A 19468-nucleotide genomic window follows, 5' to 3' on the forward strand; every position below is an offset into this window, starting at 1 on the left:
ACTTGGTCCTAATTTTAGCAATAATCAAGTGTGAATCATCAGACCGAATACAGTAGAGTTATTGTTTAAGAAATCTCGAGACTGAAAATGGTAGGTTATAAATTTAGAACTGTACTCACTTATCACCTCTGTGTCATTTATCTTGAAGCTGCAAAGAACTTGATCAATGCTCCGTGCATGAGAAAATCCATTGCCTCTTACCACAACCTGATACGATTCTGTAACAATAGCAAAATAACATAAATATTAGAACTGTCTATCAACACTGAAGCAAAAATTCATTAAATATTTAAAATGCGGATATTTGTATGAGACTTGTTTGAGAATTGCATTACATGTGAAGATTAACAATGGAGTCATAAAAAAAACACAAACCCAGGCTTGACCACACCATGTAGTAATGGATTCTCTATCAATATCCAGTGAATGCAGCTGAGAATTCAATGCGTTCCTAACATCGACTGATGGAGCTTCGTCGTGTTTCTTTATGTTGTGTCAACACAATTTGAATTTATGCACCATTTCCAAAATAACTTTAATTCTGAATGTTTTAAGCAAGCAGGTTAATGTGACCAATTCCTTCCATTTTTCGCACATACTCAGCACACTTGTATTTCTTGTTATAAGGAAATATCTTTTTAATATGAGCTTGTCATGGCACTTATTCAATAATCTTTGATTTCAGCACTGCATTAATTTCAGAAGTTGTGTTATTTATTTGAAACATAAATCAAGTACAAATTTTAACTGATTTAATTAAATGTCAATACTTTTGGAGTTTACGTGTTCAATTTATGTTTCTTGAAATTTGGATGACCAAAGCTGTTCATCATTGTAGATTGAATTTAGTTAAATATGTCTGGAAAAGGGAATTACATGAAAAAGTAAAATAAAGTTTGGGATTTCTGCCGCACTGTTCTTGATTTATGTGATTCCAAATACCTTGTTTGGAAGTTTGACTGCCTGACCGCGGGAGAAGAATGAGGAGGAGATAAGACTTTTCTTTGCCTTCCATCACAGTGAGGGTGTGCCTGGAGGAATCACTGTGATGGTTGTCTGTGTTAAACTGTAATTGTGTGTCTTGTGTTCTTTATTGTTTACTGTCAACCATTTACTGTTTATTGTTTATTGTCAACCATTTACCGGACCCTGACGTGAGCGGACGCTGGCGCTGTTTGTTCGCCGCTTCTCCGTCTGGATAAATCTTTTGTTTGTTTATTTATTTTAATGTTTTGTTTACTCTGTAAAGTGTCTTTGAGTTTCCAGAAAAGCGCTATATAAAAGAATGTATTATTATGTATTATTATATCCAATGATATAATGAGTAATCACGTTGTAACATACAAAAAAATCCAAAATTGTAGTCAGATTCTACAAATTCCACATGCAAGATCAAATTATCTTTTTGATGATATTAAGCAATATTGCCCAAGACATGGGGACAACCCCTTAGTTTTTCAAACTAGTGCCAAGAGATCATTAGAAATACCTGGGGTGTTATAGGGAGATTAATTTAATATTTTTTCTAAAATATTGCACCTCAAATAATGCAGGACTCCATTAGTATTCCACCAGAGTGATATAATAATTTGACTCAAAGGTAAGAGTACCACTGCTTGTTGAGATGATTGAGACTAGGTCTGGTATCTCTTTTCCCTTGAACAAAAGCAGTATATAGATGTAATAAATCCTACCAATAAAATACATTAGTCACAACACCGTTTAAATATTTGAGAAGCCAAACTAGAGTTGTAAAAGTCTGAGTACAGTCTGTCACTTCAGTTTATTTTTTATATGGATCATGTTTTCTATCAAAATAAGACACAAAGCATATTGTGTAGCCTGCTTCATACAGTGATTCAGCATGTCAATACGTCAAAAGGAGTTTTAGCTATCTTCTCATTAAAAGCAAAGAAGAACTAAAGTGGACGTGGGCTTTTACTGACTGGGGCAGGAGAATAAGGATACGAGAAAGCAAGTAAATAAATACTGAAGATAGACACAAAATGCTGGAGTCACTCAGCGGGACAGACAGCATCTCTGACGATTCGGGTCAAAACCTTTCTTCAGACATCCAAACAATATTTCAGTATTTGCAAACAAATACTGTGTGCCTGTCTTCCTGGGAAAGGACACCAAAAACTTCCGAGGGTGTGTTGGGAACTATAGGTGAGAATATAGAATATAAAATAAATTAATATTGGAAAAAAAAAACAAGTACTGGAGAAATTAAAGGAATTTTAAGATAATAAATCCCCAGAACTGATGACTAAAGATTCCTAAGGTTTCAGAGGAGGGGGTTATTGAAAAGGTGGATGCTCTGTTTGTCATCTTCCAAAATCCAACAGATTTCAGAATTGTTAACAGATTGCAAGGTGACAAATGTAATCTTACAATCTAAAAAAGATTACTTAGAGAAAATAGGAACCGTAGACCACCTAACCTAAAACAAGTAGTAGGGAAAATATAGGGGGGAACCTGGTCATCAGGTTCATCAGTCTGAAGAAGAGTTTTGACCCAAAACATCACCCATTCCTTCTCTCCAGAGACGCTGCCTGTCCCGCTGAGTTACTCCAGCATTTAGTGTCCATCTTCGGGAAAATATAGTGATCGGATATTTAGATTTTTAGATTTAGAGATACAGCGCAGAAACAGGCCCTTCAGCCCACCGGGTCAGCACCGCCCAGCGATCCCCGCACATTAATACTATCCTACACCCACTAGGGACAATTTTTTTTTTTTACATTTGCCCAGCCAATTAACCTACATACCTGTACGTCTTCATCTTAAGGATGAAGTAACATGGGACTTGGAAAATAATCGATCCAGGATTGGATCAAATTTAAAAGGAATTGTGAAACGGATAACTTATTATGATCACTCATTCCTATCCTAGGAAAATAAGTCAGAATGATCCAGATGATGTGGTGACCATCAGCAAGCTTTCAATATGAAGCCATGCAAGAAATTATTTTTAAAAATCAAGTGCAGGGTGTTGAGACAAAATACTGCTCTTGATTGATGGCTGGTTAACAGACAGAAAACGAAAGTAGTAATAAAGAGACGAGCTTTGTAGTGGGAGGTTATGACCAGCGGGATCGGTGTTGGGTCCCTAACTGTTCACAATCAATATCAATGGTTCCGATGATAGATTTCTAGATATTCAAAGAAACAGGGGATGAGGGGTCAGCACAGGAAAGTGACACAGAGTTAAAAGTTTAGACGTGATCATATTGAATAGTGGGTCAGACACAAAGGCCAAATGACCTCATGTTTCTTCCATTCCCCATGTACTTATTTTCCATCTTGATTGTCAAATCCAACTTGTTATAGGCAGATTTTAACTAATTGTACATCATTAATTTGTATATCTTCCCTCTAGCTTAATGAATTCACAGATCAAAGATTTATTTTGTACATATTATGTTTCTTTCATTCTACAATTAGTGTAATGTTAAGGGTATATATGTGAAGATTGACAAATGGAAGCCCAATTTCAGTTATTTTTCATTAGCTGTTTGGGAGACTCTATATTGTGTTAAATACTTTCTTTGGTGCCACCTATAGAGTCATAGTCACTTTAATTGAGTTACATCCCATAGGTCACATGCTTGTGTAGCTTTAAATTATATTTTAGCCTCCAAGTACCAGAGCAGTTTTATTTCCTGACAAAAAAATGATTATTTAAAAAATTGAGCTTGCTATAATGTTCCACATTTTATAGTATTAACCTTAATAGTTCTCACAATGGACCAATTGAATCGGTTTTGGTCCATAATTAAAACTGTGTTGTCTTACATTAAAAGATGATTACGATTAATGGCAGTAGATTGAAATTCTTATTTAGAATATTTAAGAAATATTAATAAATATAGATGTTAATGTTCATAATGAAAATTTAACAATCTCAGGAAAACAAATTAAAAAATGGTTGGCACAAGACAAATAAAGCTATGAATATAAAAAACTGTGAATTGCCCTCTTGTTAATGTCGTAGGGTTTAATCACGTCATTATAGCTTACATCTATTGCTCTTCTGATGTCTCACTTGCCATGTCAGCCGAGATATAACGCAAAACCTCCATTCTGTCAGCTAGCAACCAGCTCAAATCTTGAATAACAAGTCATTACAATAAAGTATTCCAGTTTAATTTTACATTAATTTCTTCTCTTGTTCAAACTTATAGACCAGCTTACAAATCAAATTCTTACTCGTGCCCAGCTGCATGTGATTATTATGAAAGATGAATGCCGAAATGGCTAATTCTATTTAATTTCAGTTTCTGACTGTGACCGAGTCCTTTTCTTCCTTAGTTACTGTCAGATTGTACATTTGTCGATTTTGACAAGATAGCGAAGGGAAAAAGGTCAACTCTGAAATAATCAGGCAGCGCTGGCAGCGAGATGGTGGGTTGAAGCTGGTGCGCGCTGGCTGTGCTGTCGGCTTTGCTTTTGTTACTCTGATGAGAAGCTGACTGTTTGCATCCACACCTGATAGTTGACGTGGCCAGTAAGATGCCACATCCAGCAAAACCTTTCAATCATGTCTATGTACCATGAATATAATCAAAGCAATGATGCTGTCAGCTTATATCCAATGCTCCTCCAACTCCAAATTGATGGCCTGTTTGCAGGCTGCACGTCCTGGTCATTTTAAATCAGCCTTATTACCAAGATATCAGCATGTTACTCTATATCAGGAACTGCAGGATGCAAATGTTGACCATGAATCCATCAGTGTAGAGGCAGGAATCATGAAATGGCATGTAAGGAAACCAGTGATATCTTCACACATGCCTGTCACAATTCAGGAATGACCATTTGTATTAGAGTTCATAGCCTTGAAATTATTAGAATAAGCAGTATAGATATTCCACGAACATGGAAAACATGTCCTGGCAACTGCTGAAAGGTTTTATGGAAAAAACCTTTTCCTGCAGTGACTGAAATTATTTGAATGATTGGAGTCTTAAATGTTATTGATTATACCTAGTCATTTTAACCAAAGCGAACAGTTGGAATGCTAATCAATAAATGAGGAGAAACAGGGTGGAGATTAAAACCATTGTTTTTTTCAATATTGTCAATTTCCCAACTCAATGGGCTGGGTTAAAATTAGCCCTAAATAGTTATCACCATTATTTATTTAATGACATAATTTAAGTAGGCACATAAACTACATTTTGTCGATACATCATTTGCATTTGGTGGGCCGAAAAAAGGCCTGTTTCCGCGCTGTATATATATGATATGATATATGATATAATTATTGTAAGATTTAAGTTACCAAAACTATTTTTTCATATTTTATATTTTATTTAGAGTAAATGCCTATAAGCAATTTCTGTTTTATTTTAATCCAATTATTCTTAATTAGGCAATCAAACCATCAATTTAAATGGACATTCAGGATTATTTTCAGACAATTATTGATGAAGCTTTTTCCCATTGATATAAGGGAATAAATATCTGCTCAGTACTAGATAGGAAGGAAATAAACAGGAATACAATAAATTGTTGGTTTCATGCTATGGAAAGCTTTGAGTCAGAAGAGTCTTGACCCAAAACATCACCTGTTCATTTTCTCCAGAGAAGCTGTCTGACCCACTGAGTTACTCCAACTTTTTGTGTTATCTTCTTTATCATATCATATATCATATATAATACAGCCGGAAACAGGCCTTTTCGGCCCTCCAAGTCTGTGCCGCCCAGCGATCCCCGTACATCAACACTATCCTACACAATTTAGGGACAATTTTTACATTTACCCAGCCAATTAACCTACATACCTGTACGTCTTTGGAGTGTGGGAGGAAACCGAAGATCTCGGAGAAAACCCACGCAGGTCACGGGGAGAACGTACAAACTCCTTACAGTGCAGCACCCGTATCCGGCGCTGCATTCGCTGTAAAGCAGCAACTCTACCGCTGCGCTACCCTTTATGAATTTTCAATTACTTACTTTGGAAGGAGAAAGGGAAATATTTCAGGACTTTGTCTCAAATGAGTTAGGTGGAATAAATGTTAAAACTTATATGGTTTAATTTCATAAAGCAAATGATCATCATTTCGTAACCACATGATTTGCTATCATCCATTAAATGCTCAAAATAAACCTCAGATTGGGGAAACTAAACAATGAGATTGATAGTTTAAATCAGTTTTGTGGAGATCATACTTTATGGCCATACATATTGACATTTGTGACTAACAACTCAGGCAATAGCTAAGTTAAAAAAGCTTCCAACATAAATTATAGCACACATTAGTTTGACTGCTGTGCATGAGTGTTTAAGATTTAACTTGCTGTCAATTTAATGATAAACTACAAATTAAAACTTATGTTAGCACTTGAAGTAAACCATACTGAAATATTTACAGGAACCAACTCAAAAGCAGCTGTTAACATGTACTACTTTAATAAAATTATTGGCTGTGAACAGATCAGCCGAACCCCATTTTATGGATTTTTTCCTCTGATAGCTAAGTCTATATCTCTTACTTGTTTATAGTTTTTTATATTAGGTATGATGATCATAAAAGTAATCTTATAACCCTTTGAAAAGTCAAATAACCCTGATGTTGCTACTCAAAGCTAATTAGGAAATATTGTAGTTTTTCAGAGGATAAGAACATAAACCTAATCGCAAACAAGGTATGCAGCAAAAGTTGAAATCTTTATTCATCCAAACACTATTTATGCATTGAGAGGAAAGATCACATACTTGCTATAAATATTTTATCTAGATACATTTCATAAATTCTAGGAGCAGGATTCGGCCATTCGGCCTATCAAGTCAACTCCACCATTCAACCATAGCTGATCTATCTTACCCCTCTCAACCCCATTCTCCTGCCTTTGCCCCTTAACCCCACATCCCTCATTCCACATCCCTTGCAACCCACAGTTGTGCGTTTCATGAAATCTGTTGCACTCTTCAAACACAAGCCAACTTATGTGTTTCATATTTTACATTTAGAACTGAAAGCTCAGAAGGATAAACAGGTTGCTAAAATTATCAGGAACCGTGTGTTGAATAGTTAAGCATGGTTGGGATTGATCCAAAGATAAAAGTGTTGGAACAGTTTCTTGACAATATCAGTTAAGAACTCCGTTTTAAAATGTCATCATAAGAATGATGCAAAGCTTGTTAACAGATTTTACAGTAAAATCAACATTTTTGAATTAATGTTTTTTCAATCAAATCATTTAATGAGGCTTTGACTTTTATCAGAAATTAATACCTACCCCCTGCACAGACACTTGATGGTTCAACTGATAGAATTTCAATGCAAGATTTCTTAAGAATCTGTTAAGACAGTAAGTATGAAAATATTTTGATGCTTATTTGTGATTTGAACAACAGAGAGATTTAAAAAAACAGTCTTTTTACTTATTCATTTTTTCTGAATGAACTGAAGAAAAATATTTTCTTTATCATCTCATCAGCACCACTGTAGAAAAAGCTTTGGACCTACCGAATCAATGATGCTTTCTAATGCTTGAAATCCACCCGTTACTGGGAACACATGATTGATGCTGTCAGCAATTCTGGCTAACTAGAAAAGAAAGTCTTTGGTTAGATAATAATTAAATTGAGGCACACTGGCAGTTCATTCCCCATTATTCAATGGAGATTACAATGAACACTTGAAACAAAACATACAAATAATATGCATATATTTTTAAACTACGTCCATGCACAAAGGTCCAAACAAAATATGTTGCAAGTAGGATTTCATGACATGTCATTTCTTGGCCCATTGGCACTGCACTGCTAAGAGCACTGCCAAGACCAATGCCAATACTTACTAGAGTCCATTAGCACATTATCATGCCCTTCAAACCATCTAGAAAGATGATTTTAAAAAATGTATACTTATTTTTTTGCAGCATCCAGAAGATCTGGATGATACAATGTTAATTTATGGTTTTTGCATAACTACCAATGTGGAAAAGAATACACAAACTTTGCAGCATCATTCCTGCAAAATAGAAATGATCTCTGGCTGTTTGTCCTTTTGCAATATCTTCAGTGATTGCTCAAAGTACGCATTAACTCTCTCAATGCAGCCACTGAGAAAGGTTACTGCAGCAATAATCCTACATTAGGTCTTGACTTATGAAGGTTGCAAAAACAGGAATATAGTGGCTAAAGCACAATAGAGGGAAAGAGCAGAGAAAACACGGTTAACGATCAACATTACTCTCTACCTGTCACCACGTGATCCTTGCCATGGGTGTGCCATTTGTGATCTTTGGAAAGCATAACGTAAATTTTATTTTAGATAAATAAAAATCAAAATAATGTACATTGTACCTGAGTTTCATTGAAATCTTTCACACCAACACAATAAATTGTAGCTCCAAAACTTCTCGCTCTTTCAGCCTATGCAAAAAGAAATTTGTTAAATTTTGCTGGTACTAGAGATAAACTAAGACTTTCTTTGTTTAATAGCTAAGAGTACTTACTTCTGCTTGTGTGCGGTCATACACGTCGGCAATTAATTCCCCATCTGTCAATGCAATGATGACACTAGCAGCTCGAAGTCCTGTGGTTGTAGAATCACAATTAATACTTTTTCTAATATGTACTTTTTTAATGGCAGGTAATAACTCACCTTCCTCTGTTCCCGCTATCCTTGCAATTCAAAATCTCAAAATCACTTTCAGACTTATAGATGCAGCACAGAGACATCCCTTCGGCCCACCGAGACTGCGCTGACCAGTACACTAACATTGTCCTACACATTAGGGAGAATTTACGATTTTCCCGAAGCCAATTAACCTTCAAATCTGTATGTCTTTGGAGTGTGGGAGGAAACTGGAGAAAACCCACGGTGTCAGAGGGCAAACGTACAAACTCCATACTGACAGCACCTGTAGTCAGCATCGAACCCATGTCTCTGGCGTTGTAAAGCAGCTCCTCTATCGCTATGCCACTGTGCCACCCTATAGTTTAGACCAACTAAGTTAAGGCAAATTAACATGAATAAATCCAACAGATTTTCTGTATGCTTTTCCATTTGTTAAATAAGAGATCAGAAATTGTAATTGAAAATTACTTTGTCAACTTTGATAAAGTAAGAGACTTTCTTAGCAATCTAATTACTGAACTAATATTAATTTACTTGGAAAGTGACCAGTATGTGAACAAAATAGGGTGAACTGAAAATCATAAAGGGATGTTTGAAGGAGTTTAAATAGGGAGAATCTCCTTGTATATATTTCATCTTTTTATCTCTTCTGTTGCAAAATCAGACTTTACTTACTTCTGTTAATACTTTGTGTAAGGCTATCCATACAGGGATTGATATTCTCCACTCATTACCAGCCCAAAGATACCAAAAAACAATGACCCACATACAAGATATGGGTCAACATTATTACCAGTTGCAAAGGTCCTATCTCTCCAGTTCTATGTCTGATGATCCCCCCGTCAGACTCTGTTTTATTCCTCATCTCTCAAAAACGATATTTAGGTATTGATGCCTTGCTAATCATCAAAGATCTTTAAAATGTTGGCTCTGAGACCTTTCTTATATTCATGAAGCACTTTGATGGCAGAAAAGTTTCTGATTTCCCTTCTATAATTTAAAATAGAATAATTTCCGGTGCTGGTTTTTTGGTCTCCAGTTGTGTTAATGTGCAGTGGCAGCATCGTGTATAAAAGTCAACGCGCATTAAAATCAAATTTCCCGCTCTCTGGGGAGCTGCAGTGACTTATGGGTGATATTACAAGAAGCATAAAATGTGATTTTAATATGTACTGACTTTTTCATGCGCTGCCACTGCTGCGCACTAAAGTGATCGTGTAGTGGGAGACTGAAAATTAAATTATTTTAATTAGGCCGTACAATGTAAATCGGAATATTTTCTTGAAACAAAGCAAATTCTACGTAAGGTCGATGGTTCCGAAGTTGGACAGTATTAAAAAAAACTCCACGTATTAGAAAGAAGAAGGCTGCCAACCGGGATTATTAAAAATCCAGATAGAATTGCCAGACAATCAGAAGTTACATTTAGATTCTAGGTACCACAGTTGTGGTTGGCTTTGTTAGGCAATGGGCCATGATTGGGTGTATTGCTTGTGAATACACATACGACAGTCATTTCTAATACTGTGGTTGCATATCGTGTTGTACGTTGACAAAGAATGTATAGACCTCAAAGTCAGAGCATTCTAAGCACAATATCAGAAGTACAGATATAAATGTTCAGTTTTTTGCTTGTCCTCCATTGGTTTAACTCCAACTAATGGAACATATTACTATCTATAAGGTCAACGAATACAGGCCCAGTGTCCAGATACAACATTGGCAAGTCCCAATAACACCTTACTGCATCAGATGTGCAGATGTCAAACTTCAAATAATGCCAAAGATTTCTTGCAGCCTACATAGTAATCTGCACATCTGATCACTTTCCATGCTTTTGAGATTTACCAACTTGAATTGTATCATTTAGAAAGTCTCAAATAAATCCCATAAACCTGTTGTCAAAAGAGTAGGAGTAGAAAACACATAATGCACTGTCAACAATGTATCTCCATGCCTTCTGGCATCTGCAAAATATTGGCAGAGATCTGGGAACCATCCATTTGTTTACTTTATTGGCCATGTCTGATGGTCTACTAAACCATGGAAAAGAGACAGGGAATGGCATTAATATTAGTGTACGTGTAACGCAAAGTCAGAAAAATTCCTTTCTAAATAGAAAAGGCACAGAATAAGATCCTTGTGTGAATGACAGATGACGGTATGCTGCACCTAACAAGTCCTTAACAAGTATAACAAAAGCAGGTTGAAAATATCAGTCAGAAGAGCATCGACAATTTGCACTTAAATTGCACTCTTAAAGTTGTATTAAGGAAATAAAGGTATTTTTTGAGTTACAGATGGTGATCAAAATTTGTTGTTGATGGATTTTAAGAATTGGCTGAATGGAGGAAAAAGATTCAGGTAGCTCCTCGTGATGAGTGAGGAAGAATGAACATGAGGCCTAATTCAGAATAGACGATGTGGGTGGGAGGGTCAGGATTGAAGCAGAGGAAGGTACAAAATTAAGAATGCTATGATAGAAACATAGAAAATAGGTGCAGGAGAAGGCCATTCAGGCCTTTGAGCCAGCACCGCCATTCATTGTGATCATGGCTGATCATCCCCAATCAATAACCAGCGCCTGCCTTCTCCCCATATCCCTTGATTCCGCTAGCCCCTAGAGCTCTATCTATCTCTTAAATCCATCCAGTAATTTGGCCTCCACTGCCTTCTGTGGCAGAGAATTCCACAAATTCACAACTCTTTGGGTGAAAAAGTTCCTTCTCACCTCAGATGGGATTTAAACACATCTATGTGGATCAGATATGGTCACAAAGAAAGAAGGTTACTGATTACCTGAGTAGTGTTCATGGTAAATCTGTTCAGTTGCCTGCAGTAAAACGAAAGAGAACAACTGTATAAAATGAAAGCAAACTATTCATTATTAACAATGTGTTCTCATGACAGAAGTGATGGGCTTGTATTAAATGATAAAGAACAGAACTTGATGTATAAATTGTACCTTCCTGAAGCCCTTGTGCATAAATGTATCCCCTCCAGGCAATTCATTTCGTAGGGTTTGAAGACCTCTGCGGATAGTTTCCCTTTAATTGATACACAATTATTTAGCAGCATCTTACATAGACTTTTAATATAGCAAACTATCACTATATCTTACGCAGAGGCTTATGCAAAGAAACACAAAATCAAGTAATATATATATCATTTCATCCTAAATGAAAATCAAAAAATTGCAGATGTTGGAAATCTAAAACAAGATAAGAAAATGCTGAAAATACGCAGTAAGTCAAACAGCGTGTGTGGATAGAGAACCCAAAAATACGTTTCAGGTCAAAAACTCTTGATCAGAAGTGAAAAAGAGAACATAAGTTACATTTTAATTTGGAAAAATGGTGGGGAAAGAATACATAGTTCAAAGGGGAGCTCTCTGATAAAACAAGCCCTGGATTGGTACTGCAGTAAGCAGTTGATAGCATATGCAGGGAAGATAGAGCATGCAAAAATAAACAAAGCAACATGGAAACGATGTGAAATGCAGATCAGGGGTGTAGGAAATGCCCAGCAGGTCAGTGACTAGAAAGGAACTGAATTAATAATATAAATGGATAATATACAACAGAACTAACCAGTTATGATACAGAGATAGCAAGTTACCTGAAATCATTGAAATTAATATTACCTACAAAATGCCCAGAGAGAAGATGTGATGTCATTCCTCAAACCTATGTTTAGCCTTATTAGTACAATGACTGAGGCCACAGACAGATAGGTCGTGGGAGAGTGATGTAGAATTAAAATGACAATCACCTCATCTCCTGTCAGCGCTTGCTGCAACACAGCAACCAAACGACTTCACAAACATTTTATCACCAGGGAAACTCTAGTTTGCTCCATCCACACATTTGTTTTGTCCCTGTCATTTCTTTCTCATCTTCTCTGCAGGTTAAAACTGACTTGCTTTCTCTTGAGCTCTGAACAAAGGGTGTTCCACCAGAAATATTTATTCCATTTCTCTTTTCATAGATTCTGTCTGACCTACTGTGTTTTCAGCATTTCTTTTAACATTTGACCCAGTTTTTATATTGATATCTGGTCAAAGCAGTTGTTTGGCTAGATATTCCTTTGGATTTTATTTCACAAGATTAGAAAGGAAGAGTTTAGAAAAAATAACGTGACTAGTAATTGGGCATAAGCATGCACAATCGTCCATCTTATCAAATCTGTACTTATTATGTTACATACTCTATTCCAATATTTACCTATCAGCAGTCAGACTCATCAAGGTTGTACTTGTTAAAGAGAAAACGATAAAAGACATTCGTAGCTGAGGACTGAAAGAAGTTAAATGTAAGTTAAGTAATGTATTTAGCTAATATATTTAACAGCAATAATGTTAAAGTGATTTATTGATACCTTAAAAATTTTTCAGCAAGATGTTCGACAAAAGAATATATTTCTCTCCAATGGTTTGTAACACTTCCGGACCTGAGAAAAAATACAATTAACAATTATTCCCACAAATACCGGGGAGTTTTATACAACTTGAATAACTGTCCTTTAAGTTCTTAAATCTCCTGACTCCTTAATTGTATATAGTATCTCAGATATGCACAAGTATTGACAGGTGATTGTTGTTAATGTCAACTGAGTTTGACTTGGTTATCAAAAAAGGAATGGGGTACATAGGAATCAGCAAAACCAGCAGCAAATAACAAAGCACATGTTAGCACTGATGAACTAAATCAATTTCGACCTCAGGATCTGGTCATTATCATTTTACTTGGCTGTACACCACTTGGGTTCAATGTTTCATTTAATTTAACTTTTATTCAGACATAGTATATGGACGTAGCAAATGAGACAGGTATTGAAGAAGGGTCTCAACCCGAAACGTCACCCATTCCTTCTCTCCCGAGATGCTGCCTGACCTGCTGAGTTACTCCAGCATTTTGTGAATAAATCAATTTGTACCAGCATCTGCAGTTATTTTCTTATATTATGAGACAGGTATTCATAATTGCTGATTAAGTACCAAGATTTTGACAGACAAAATATGGTGATAAATTTCCAATTCAGGATGGTGTGGAATTTTAAAAGGACACTTTGTGTGGTAAGGTTCACAACTGTTTTTCCCCATTATTCTTCTAGACAACAGAAGTCACAGTTTGGAGATGCTATTGAAAAAGCATTGGCAAGTTCTTAAGGTGCACACTGTAGAAGGGTCTCGACCCGAAACGTCACCCATTCCCTCTCTCCTAGATGCTGCCTGACCTGCTGAGTTACTCCAGCATTTTGTGATACCTTCGATTTGTACCAGCATCTGCAGTTATTTTCCTACACTGTAGATGGTATTTGTTGTACTACATTATGCTGGTGGTGGAGTAAGTGAATATTGGAATCAGTAGACCAGGTGATGTTCAGGGACTCAGCAAGGGACCTGAACAAATATTTGTGATGGTTGTTGATGACTTCACAAGTAAATGTGTGGTGAAGTGTGTTGACACCAAAACCATCCAACTGCTCCCATCTAAGTGTTCCCTTAGCCTTGGATGCACCAGGAGGTCCACATTTTTTGAGGACCAGATTTTGGGTATTTAAATCTGGCGAAGTAGATTCATACACAGAGACTACGTTTAACTTCATTAAGGCCATTAAAAATGCTAAAAGGAAAGTTTACTCTAAATTGGAGGATGAGATGGACATTCGGCAGCTGTGGCTGGGCTTGCATGCCCTCACCTCCTAAAAGACAAAATCAAGCGGCAGTTCAAGCGACTATTTAGTAGTCCAAAAATCTCTCAATTATCAAAAAAATCATAAAAGCTGTTGCTTTATAGAAGACGTGGAAGAATAATATCAGCAGATCCTAATAAACTGCTCACTAAGTGCCAGGACCACTCACGCACCTGGTACACTTCATTGCACTACAATGCTGAGATCAATATTCTGCACACTGTATCTTTCCCTTCACTCTACCTATTGCACTTCGGTTTGACTTGATTGTGGTTATGTATTATGTAGTATCATCTGATCTGATCGGAGAGCATGCAAAATAAAGCTTTTTCCTATACTTTGGTACATGTGGGAATAATAATCCAAACCTAAACCTTAATGTCTTCACCCAAACAAAACTAAAGAGCTGAATTTCAGAATACATTTAGGGTGCCAACTTTGACATCAAGCTAGTACTAACAGAATTTTACTTTAAGAACACCTAGTGAAATTGAAATTAATGGGAATTAAGAAAAGCTGCCCACAGTTACACTCATTTAGAGCTCAAAGGAAGATGGTTGTGGTGTTTGGAGGCCAATCAATTCAACGCCTGCCATCGCTGGAGGAGTTCCTTATGGTAACTAACTTAAATTGGTCTTCACTCCATCATATCATATCATAGTCCGTGCTGCCCAGCGATCCCCGTACATTAACACTATCCTACACCCACTAGGGACAATTTTTACATTTACCCAGCCAATTAACCTACATACCTGTACGTCTTTGGAGTGTGGGAGGAAACCGAAGATCTCGGAGAAAACCCACGCAGGTCACGGGGAGAACGTACAAACTCCTTACAGTGCAGCACCCGTAGTCAGGATCGAACCTGAGTCTCCGGCGCTGCATTCGCTGTAAAACAGCAACTCTACCGCTGCGCTACCGTGCCGCCCAATCACTACCATCACTGGTTAGAAATGGTAATATTCATTGATGATTGCAGAATGTTCAATTCCACAACAGAAATATGCAAGACCTCTATGACATTGAGGGTTGTACTGATAAATTAGAAATAGCATTTGATCTACTCAAATGCGGGACAGGATGCAGGCTGTTAATCCTACCCATGTGATCAAGGACCGATGAATGTTCAACAGGTGTTCTAGGGAGAATAGGGTCAAGTACATGCTTCCTGTATTATAACAGTGATTATATTTCTCATTTCATTAACTGTGAGTACTGACACCGGGAATACAATGGATATTAAGAATGTGTAAAATCCTTTGATGAAGGACCTGAAACATGAACTGTTTCCTTCCATAGATTCTGCCTGATATGTACCATCTGCAGTTTATTGATTTTCACTTACTGTTCAAATCTTTTTTCCTATATAAAGTGGGAAAACACCAATGAGCGAAAACAGCTCAGAAAATTGCTCAATGATTTATTATCCAAATGAATGACTTCTCACAATAGCAAAAGCTATTATTTCAAAAAAAATCCACATGTAAAATCTGTGTATGGTTATTTTATCACAGATCACAAATACACACTACCGATATGAAGAAGAGAACGAACCTCTCCTAGTACGATGAGCAATATCCCTACTGTAAATACCACCAAATATAAATTAGTTGTTTGTTGCTCCATTAAGATTTTGCAATGCCCAATATAACTTATATAGGGCATTATATAGGGTGGCACCGAGATAGAGCTGCTGCCTCACAGCACCAGAGACTCGGGTTCGATCCTGACTAGGGGTGCTGTCTGTGCAGAGTTTTTGTACGTTCTTCCTGTAACCACGTGGGTTTACTCTGGGTGTTCTGGTTTCCTCATACATTCCTAAGAAGTGCAGGTGTGTAGGTTAATTGGCTTCTGTAAATTGCCCTTAGTGTATAGTATGCAAAAGTGGGATTACATAAAAGTCTTCAGTCTGAAGAAGGGTCTCGACCCGAAACGTCACCCATTCCTTCTCTCCTGAGATGCTGCCTGACCTGCTGAGTTACTCCAGCATTTTGTGAAATAAAAGTGTACACAAGTGTGATCGATGGTCGGCATGGACTCAAGTCGGCTGTAGGGCCTGTCTCCATGCTGTATCTCTCAAAAACTACCAAACCCGTTTACATACCAGGCCACTGGATTTCAAAATAATTCATCATATGTGAACCACCTGGAGAGATTTTCAAGTAATAAGATAAAGCTGCATGAGTTAATTTTTTGTTTCATAACTACTTATCACAAAGGAAGTGGAAAATAGGTAATGGGATGAGGAAAGGAATGGATGAACAGCTGTGCGGTGCCACACATGATGGTGTTGGAGTCTGGAAGAGCATACTTCCAGACGTCTTGAATCTGGAGATACATAAGACTGCACGTGTTGGAATCTGGAGCAAGAAACAAATTGCTGGAGGAATGGTGCACCCTGATGCAGGCCACATCCTTAATTGTTGACCATCTTATTACCTCCACAGATGTTGCTTGATGCGTTGAGTTCCTCCAGCTATTTGTTTTTTCCTATTGAATCTGGAGTTCTTTTCCAGATATGAATCCTACAAGTCCATGGGGAGAACTTAGACCACTGAGTTGTCTGTAGAAGTATAGTTTTGTTCATTACAGTATCAGGTGTAATGCCTGAGGTTTAGTATAAGAAGGAAACTAGAACTATGATTAGTCCTAGAGATTGAAGACTCAGAGGCAGCACAAATGGCTTATGATCCTATAATTTAAACCTTTTGACAGATCTGTGGTCTTGGAGCACTTGGGAAAAAAACCAGAATGGGCAGCAGCAAGAGATGCTGAAATTTACAGTAATCTACAAAATAGTTTTAGGTGACAGTATTTGGGATGAGATACTGAGTGATTTGAAGATCCAGGAAGAAATCAAAACTAGGGATGAGAGAATGTTTGAAATGTCAAAATTAATCCATTGTTAGCGAGGAATCCTGCAAAGAGGCATGGTAGTTTAGGGAAGAGTCAATCAAATACTGGGAACTAAAGCAGTTTATAGCTATTGGGAAAATAATCCACTGCCATGAGAATTTGCTGAAAGCTTTTTTGGAAGAAAGGAAAATGTAACATGCCCAAATACAGAACTGGAAATTAGGTCCTCCACATAGTCTAAATGCCCAAAGATGCAACAAAATAGTGAATCTTTTATGTGGAGAATTTTAAACGATAGAAATTAATGTCTGTAACTCTGAATGCACTCTGGGCCTCAGATGGAAGGAAGGCATTGTGAAAGTTTTGGACAATTTGTAATGTGTGCATAAGATTATGGGCAGTGTGTTTCCTGCAGGATGTGGGAAGACAGGGACGTCGCTGGAGCTTCTCGGAGCTACACCTGCAAGAACTGTGTGGTGGAGTTGGAGAGGCAGTTGGGTGACCTCAGGGCCATCCGGGAATGCGAGAGTTTCCTCGACAGGACCTATTGTGAGGCTGTCACGCCAAGGGTCCAGGTCAAGCGAAGGTGGGAGACTGTTTCAGGGGGGAGTGGACGAGGACTACAGGAGACCCCAGTGGCTGTGCCTATTGCAAATAGGTATACCCTCTTGGGAACTGTCGGGGCAGAAGACGTGTCCAGTCCGAGTGGCGGACGTGTTGGCAAGGATACTCGACAGGGGAGACCGAAGTCAGGAAGAGCCGTAGTGGTCGGTGACTCCATAGTCCGAGGGACGGACAGAAGATTCTGTGGCAGCAGGAGGGACTTGAGGATGGTCTGTTGCCTCCCTGGTGCCAGGGTTCAACACATCACGGACCGGCTTCAGAAAATCCTAGTGAGGGAAGGCGATCAACCTGAAGTCGTTGTGCACGTGGGCACGAATGACGTCGGGCGGAAGAGGAAGGAGGTGCTACAGCGGGGGTTTAGAGAGTTGGGAAAAACACTGAGAAGTAGGACGTCGAAGGTGGTTATCTCTGGACTGCTACCGGTACCTCGTGCTGGTGAGGCCAGGAACAGAGAGATAGAGGGTATGAATTTATGGCTGAGGGGCTGGTGCAGAGAGCAGGGATTTAGATTTCTGGACCACTGGGATCTCTTCTGGGCTAGGGGTGACTTGTACAAAAGGGACGGGTTACATCTTAACAGCAGGGGGACAAACATTCTGGCAGGCAGGTTTGCTAGTAGAACACCTGTGGCTTTAAACTAAGTAGTGGGGGGGAGGGGTTAACAAATTGTGAATATGAAGATGAGGTAAAAGGGAATACAGGAGATATTGCAAAAGACTCTCGGAAGAATGGGAACAGAAGTTCTAGAGGGGAAAAGAAATTAAGGGCAGGGCCAATTGTGACCGATGTGAGAGGGGAGGTAAATACAGAAGTTAAAGTGTTGTACTTAAATGCGCGTAGTATAAAAAATAAAGTGGATGAGCTTGAGGCTCAGTTAGTCATGGGCAAGTATGATGTTGTAGGGATCACTGAGACATGGCTACAAGAGGACCAGGGCTGGGAACTGAATATTCAGGGGTACACAACGTATAGAAAAGACAGACAGGTGGGCAGAGGGGGTGGGGTTGCTCTTATGGTAAGGAATGATATTCATTCCCTTGCAAGGGGTGACATAGAATCAGGAGATGTTGAATCAGTATGGATAGAAATGAGAAATTGTAAGGGTAAAAAGACCCTAATGGGAGTTATCTATAGGCCCCCAAACAGTAGCCTCGACATAGGGTGCAAGTTGAATCAGGAGATAAAATTGGCGTGTCAAAAATGTAATGCTACGGTGGTTATGGGAGATTTCAACATGCAGGTAGACTGGGAAAATCAGGTTGGAAATGGACCCCAGGAAAGAGAGTTTGTAGAGTGCCTTCGAGATGGATTCTTAGAACAGCTTGTACTGGAGCCCACCAGGGAGAAGGCAATTCTGGATTTAGTGTTGTGTAATGATCCTGATCTGATAAGGGGACTAGAGGTAAAAGAGCCATTAGGAGGCAGTGATCACAACATGATAAGTTTTACTCTGCAAATGGAAAGGCAGAAGGGAAAATCGGAAGCGTCGGTATTACAGTAAAGCAAAGGGGATTACAGAGGCATGAGGCAGGAGCTGGCCAAAATTGACTGGAAGGAGGCCCTAGCAGGGAAGACGGTAGAACAGCAATGGCAGGTATTCCTGGGAATAATGCAGAGGTTTCAGGAACAATTTATCCCAAAGAGGCGGAAAGACTCTAAGGGGAGTAAGAGACACCTGTGGCTGACGAGGGAAGTCA

At 38.2% G+C, this 19468-nt stretch overlaps 1 protein-coding gene across 1 annotated transcript in view; it reads right to left on the reverse strand.

Annotated features, from left to right (window-relative positions):
* LOC144609987 (anthrax toxin receptor 1-like) overlaps positions 1 to 19468 on the reverse strand; it is a 70224-nt gene that overhangs the window by 32272 nt on the left and 18484 nt on the right. The window contains exons 2-10 of the mRNA XM_078428406.1: positions 12975 to 13046; positions 12821 to 12892; positions 11563 to 11644; positions 11397 to 11430; positions 8473 to 8552; positions 8321 to 8389; positions 7479 to 7559; positions 7249 to 7309; positions 120 to 218 (exon numbers count right to left, since the gene is read on the reverse strand). Coding sequence (XP_078284532.1) covers positions 120 to 218; positions 7249 to 7309; positions 7479 to 7559; positions 8321 to 8389; positions 8473 to 8552; positions 11397 to 11430; positions 11563 to 11644; positions 12821 to 12892; positions 12975 to 13046 — 650 coding nt within the window. The remainder of the gene's footprint in view (positions 1 to 119; positions 219 to 7248; positions 7310 to 7478; positions 7560 to 8320; positions 8390 to 8472; positions 8553 to 11396; positions 11431 to 11562; positions 11645 to 12820; positions 12893 to 12974; positions 13047 to 19468) is intronic.

Source organism: Rhinoraja longicauda, chromosome 35 (assembly GCF_053455715.1).
Source record: "Rhinoraja longicauda isolate Sanriku21f chromosome 35, sRhiLon1.1, whole genome shotgun sequence".
NCBI lineage: Eukaryota > Metazoa > Chordata > Chondrichthyes > Rajiformes > Arhynchobatidae > Rhinoraja > Rhinoraja longicauda.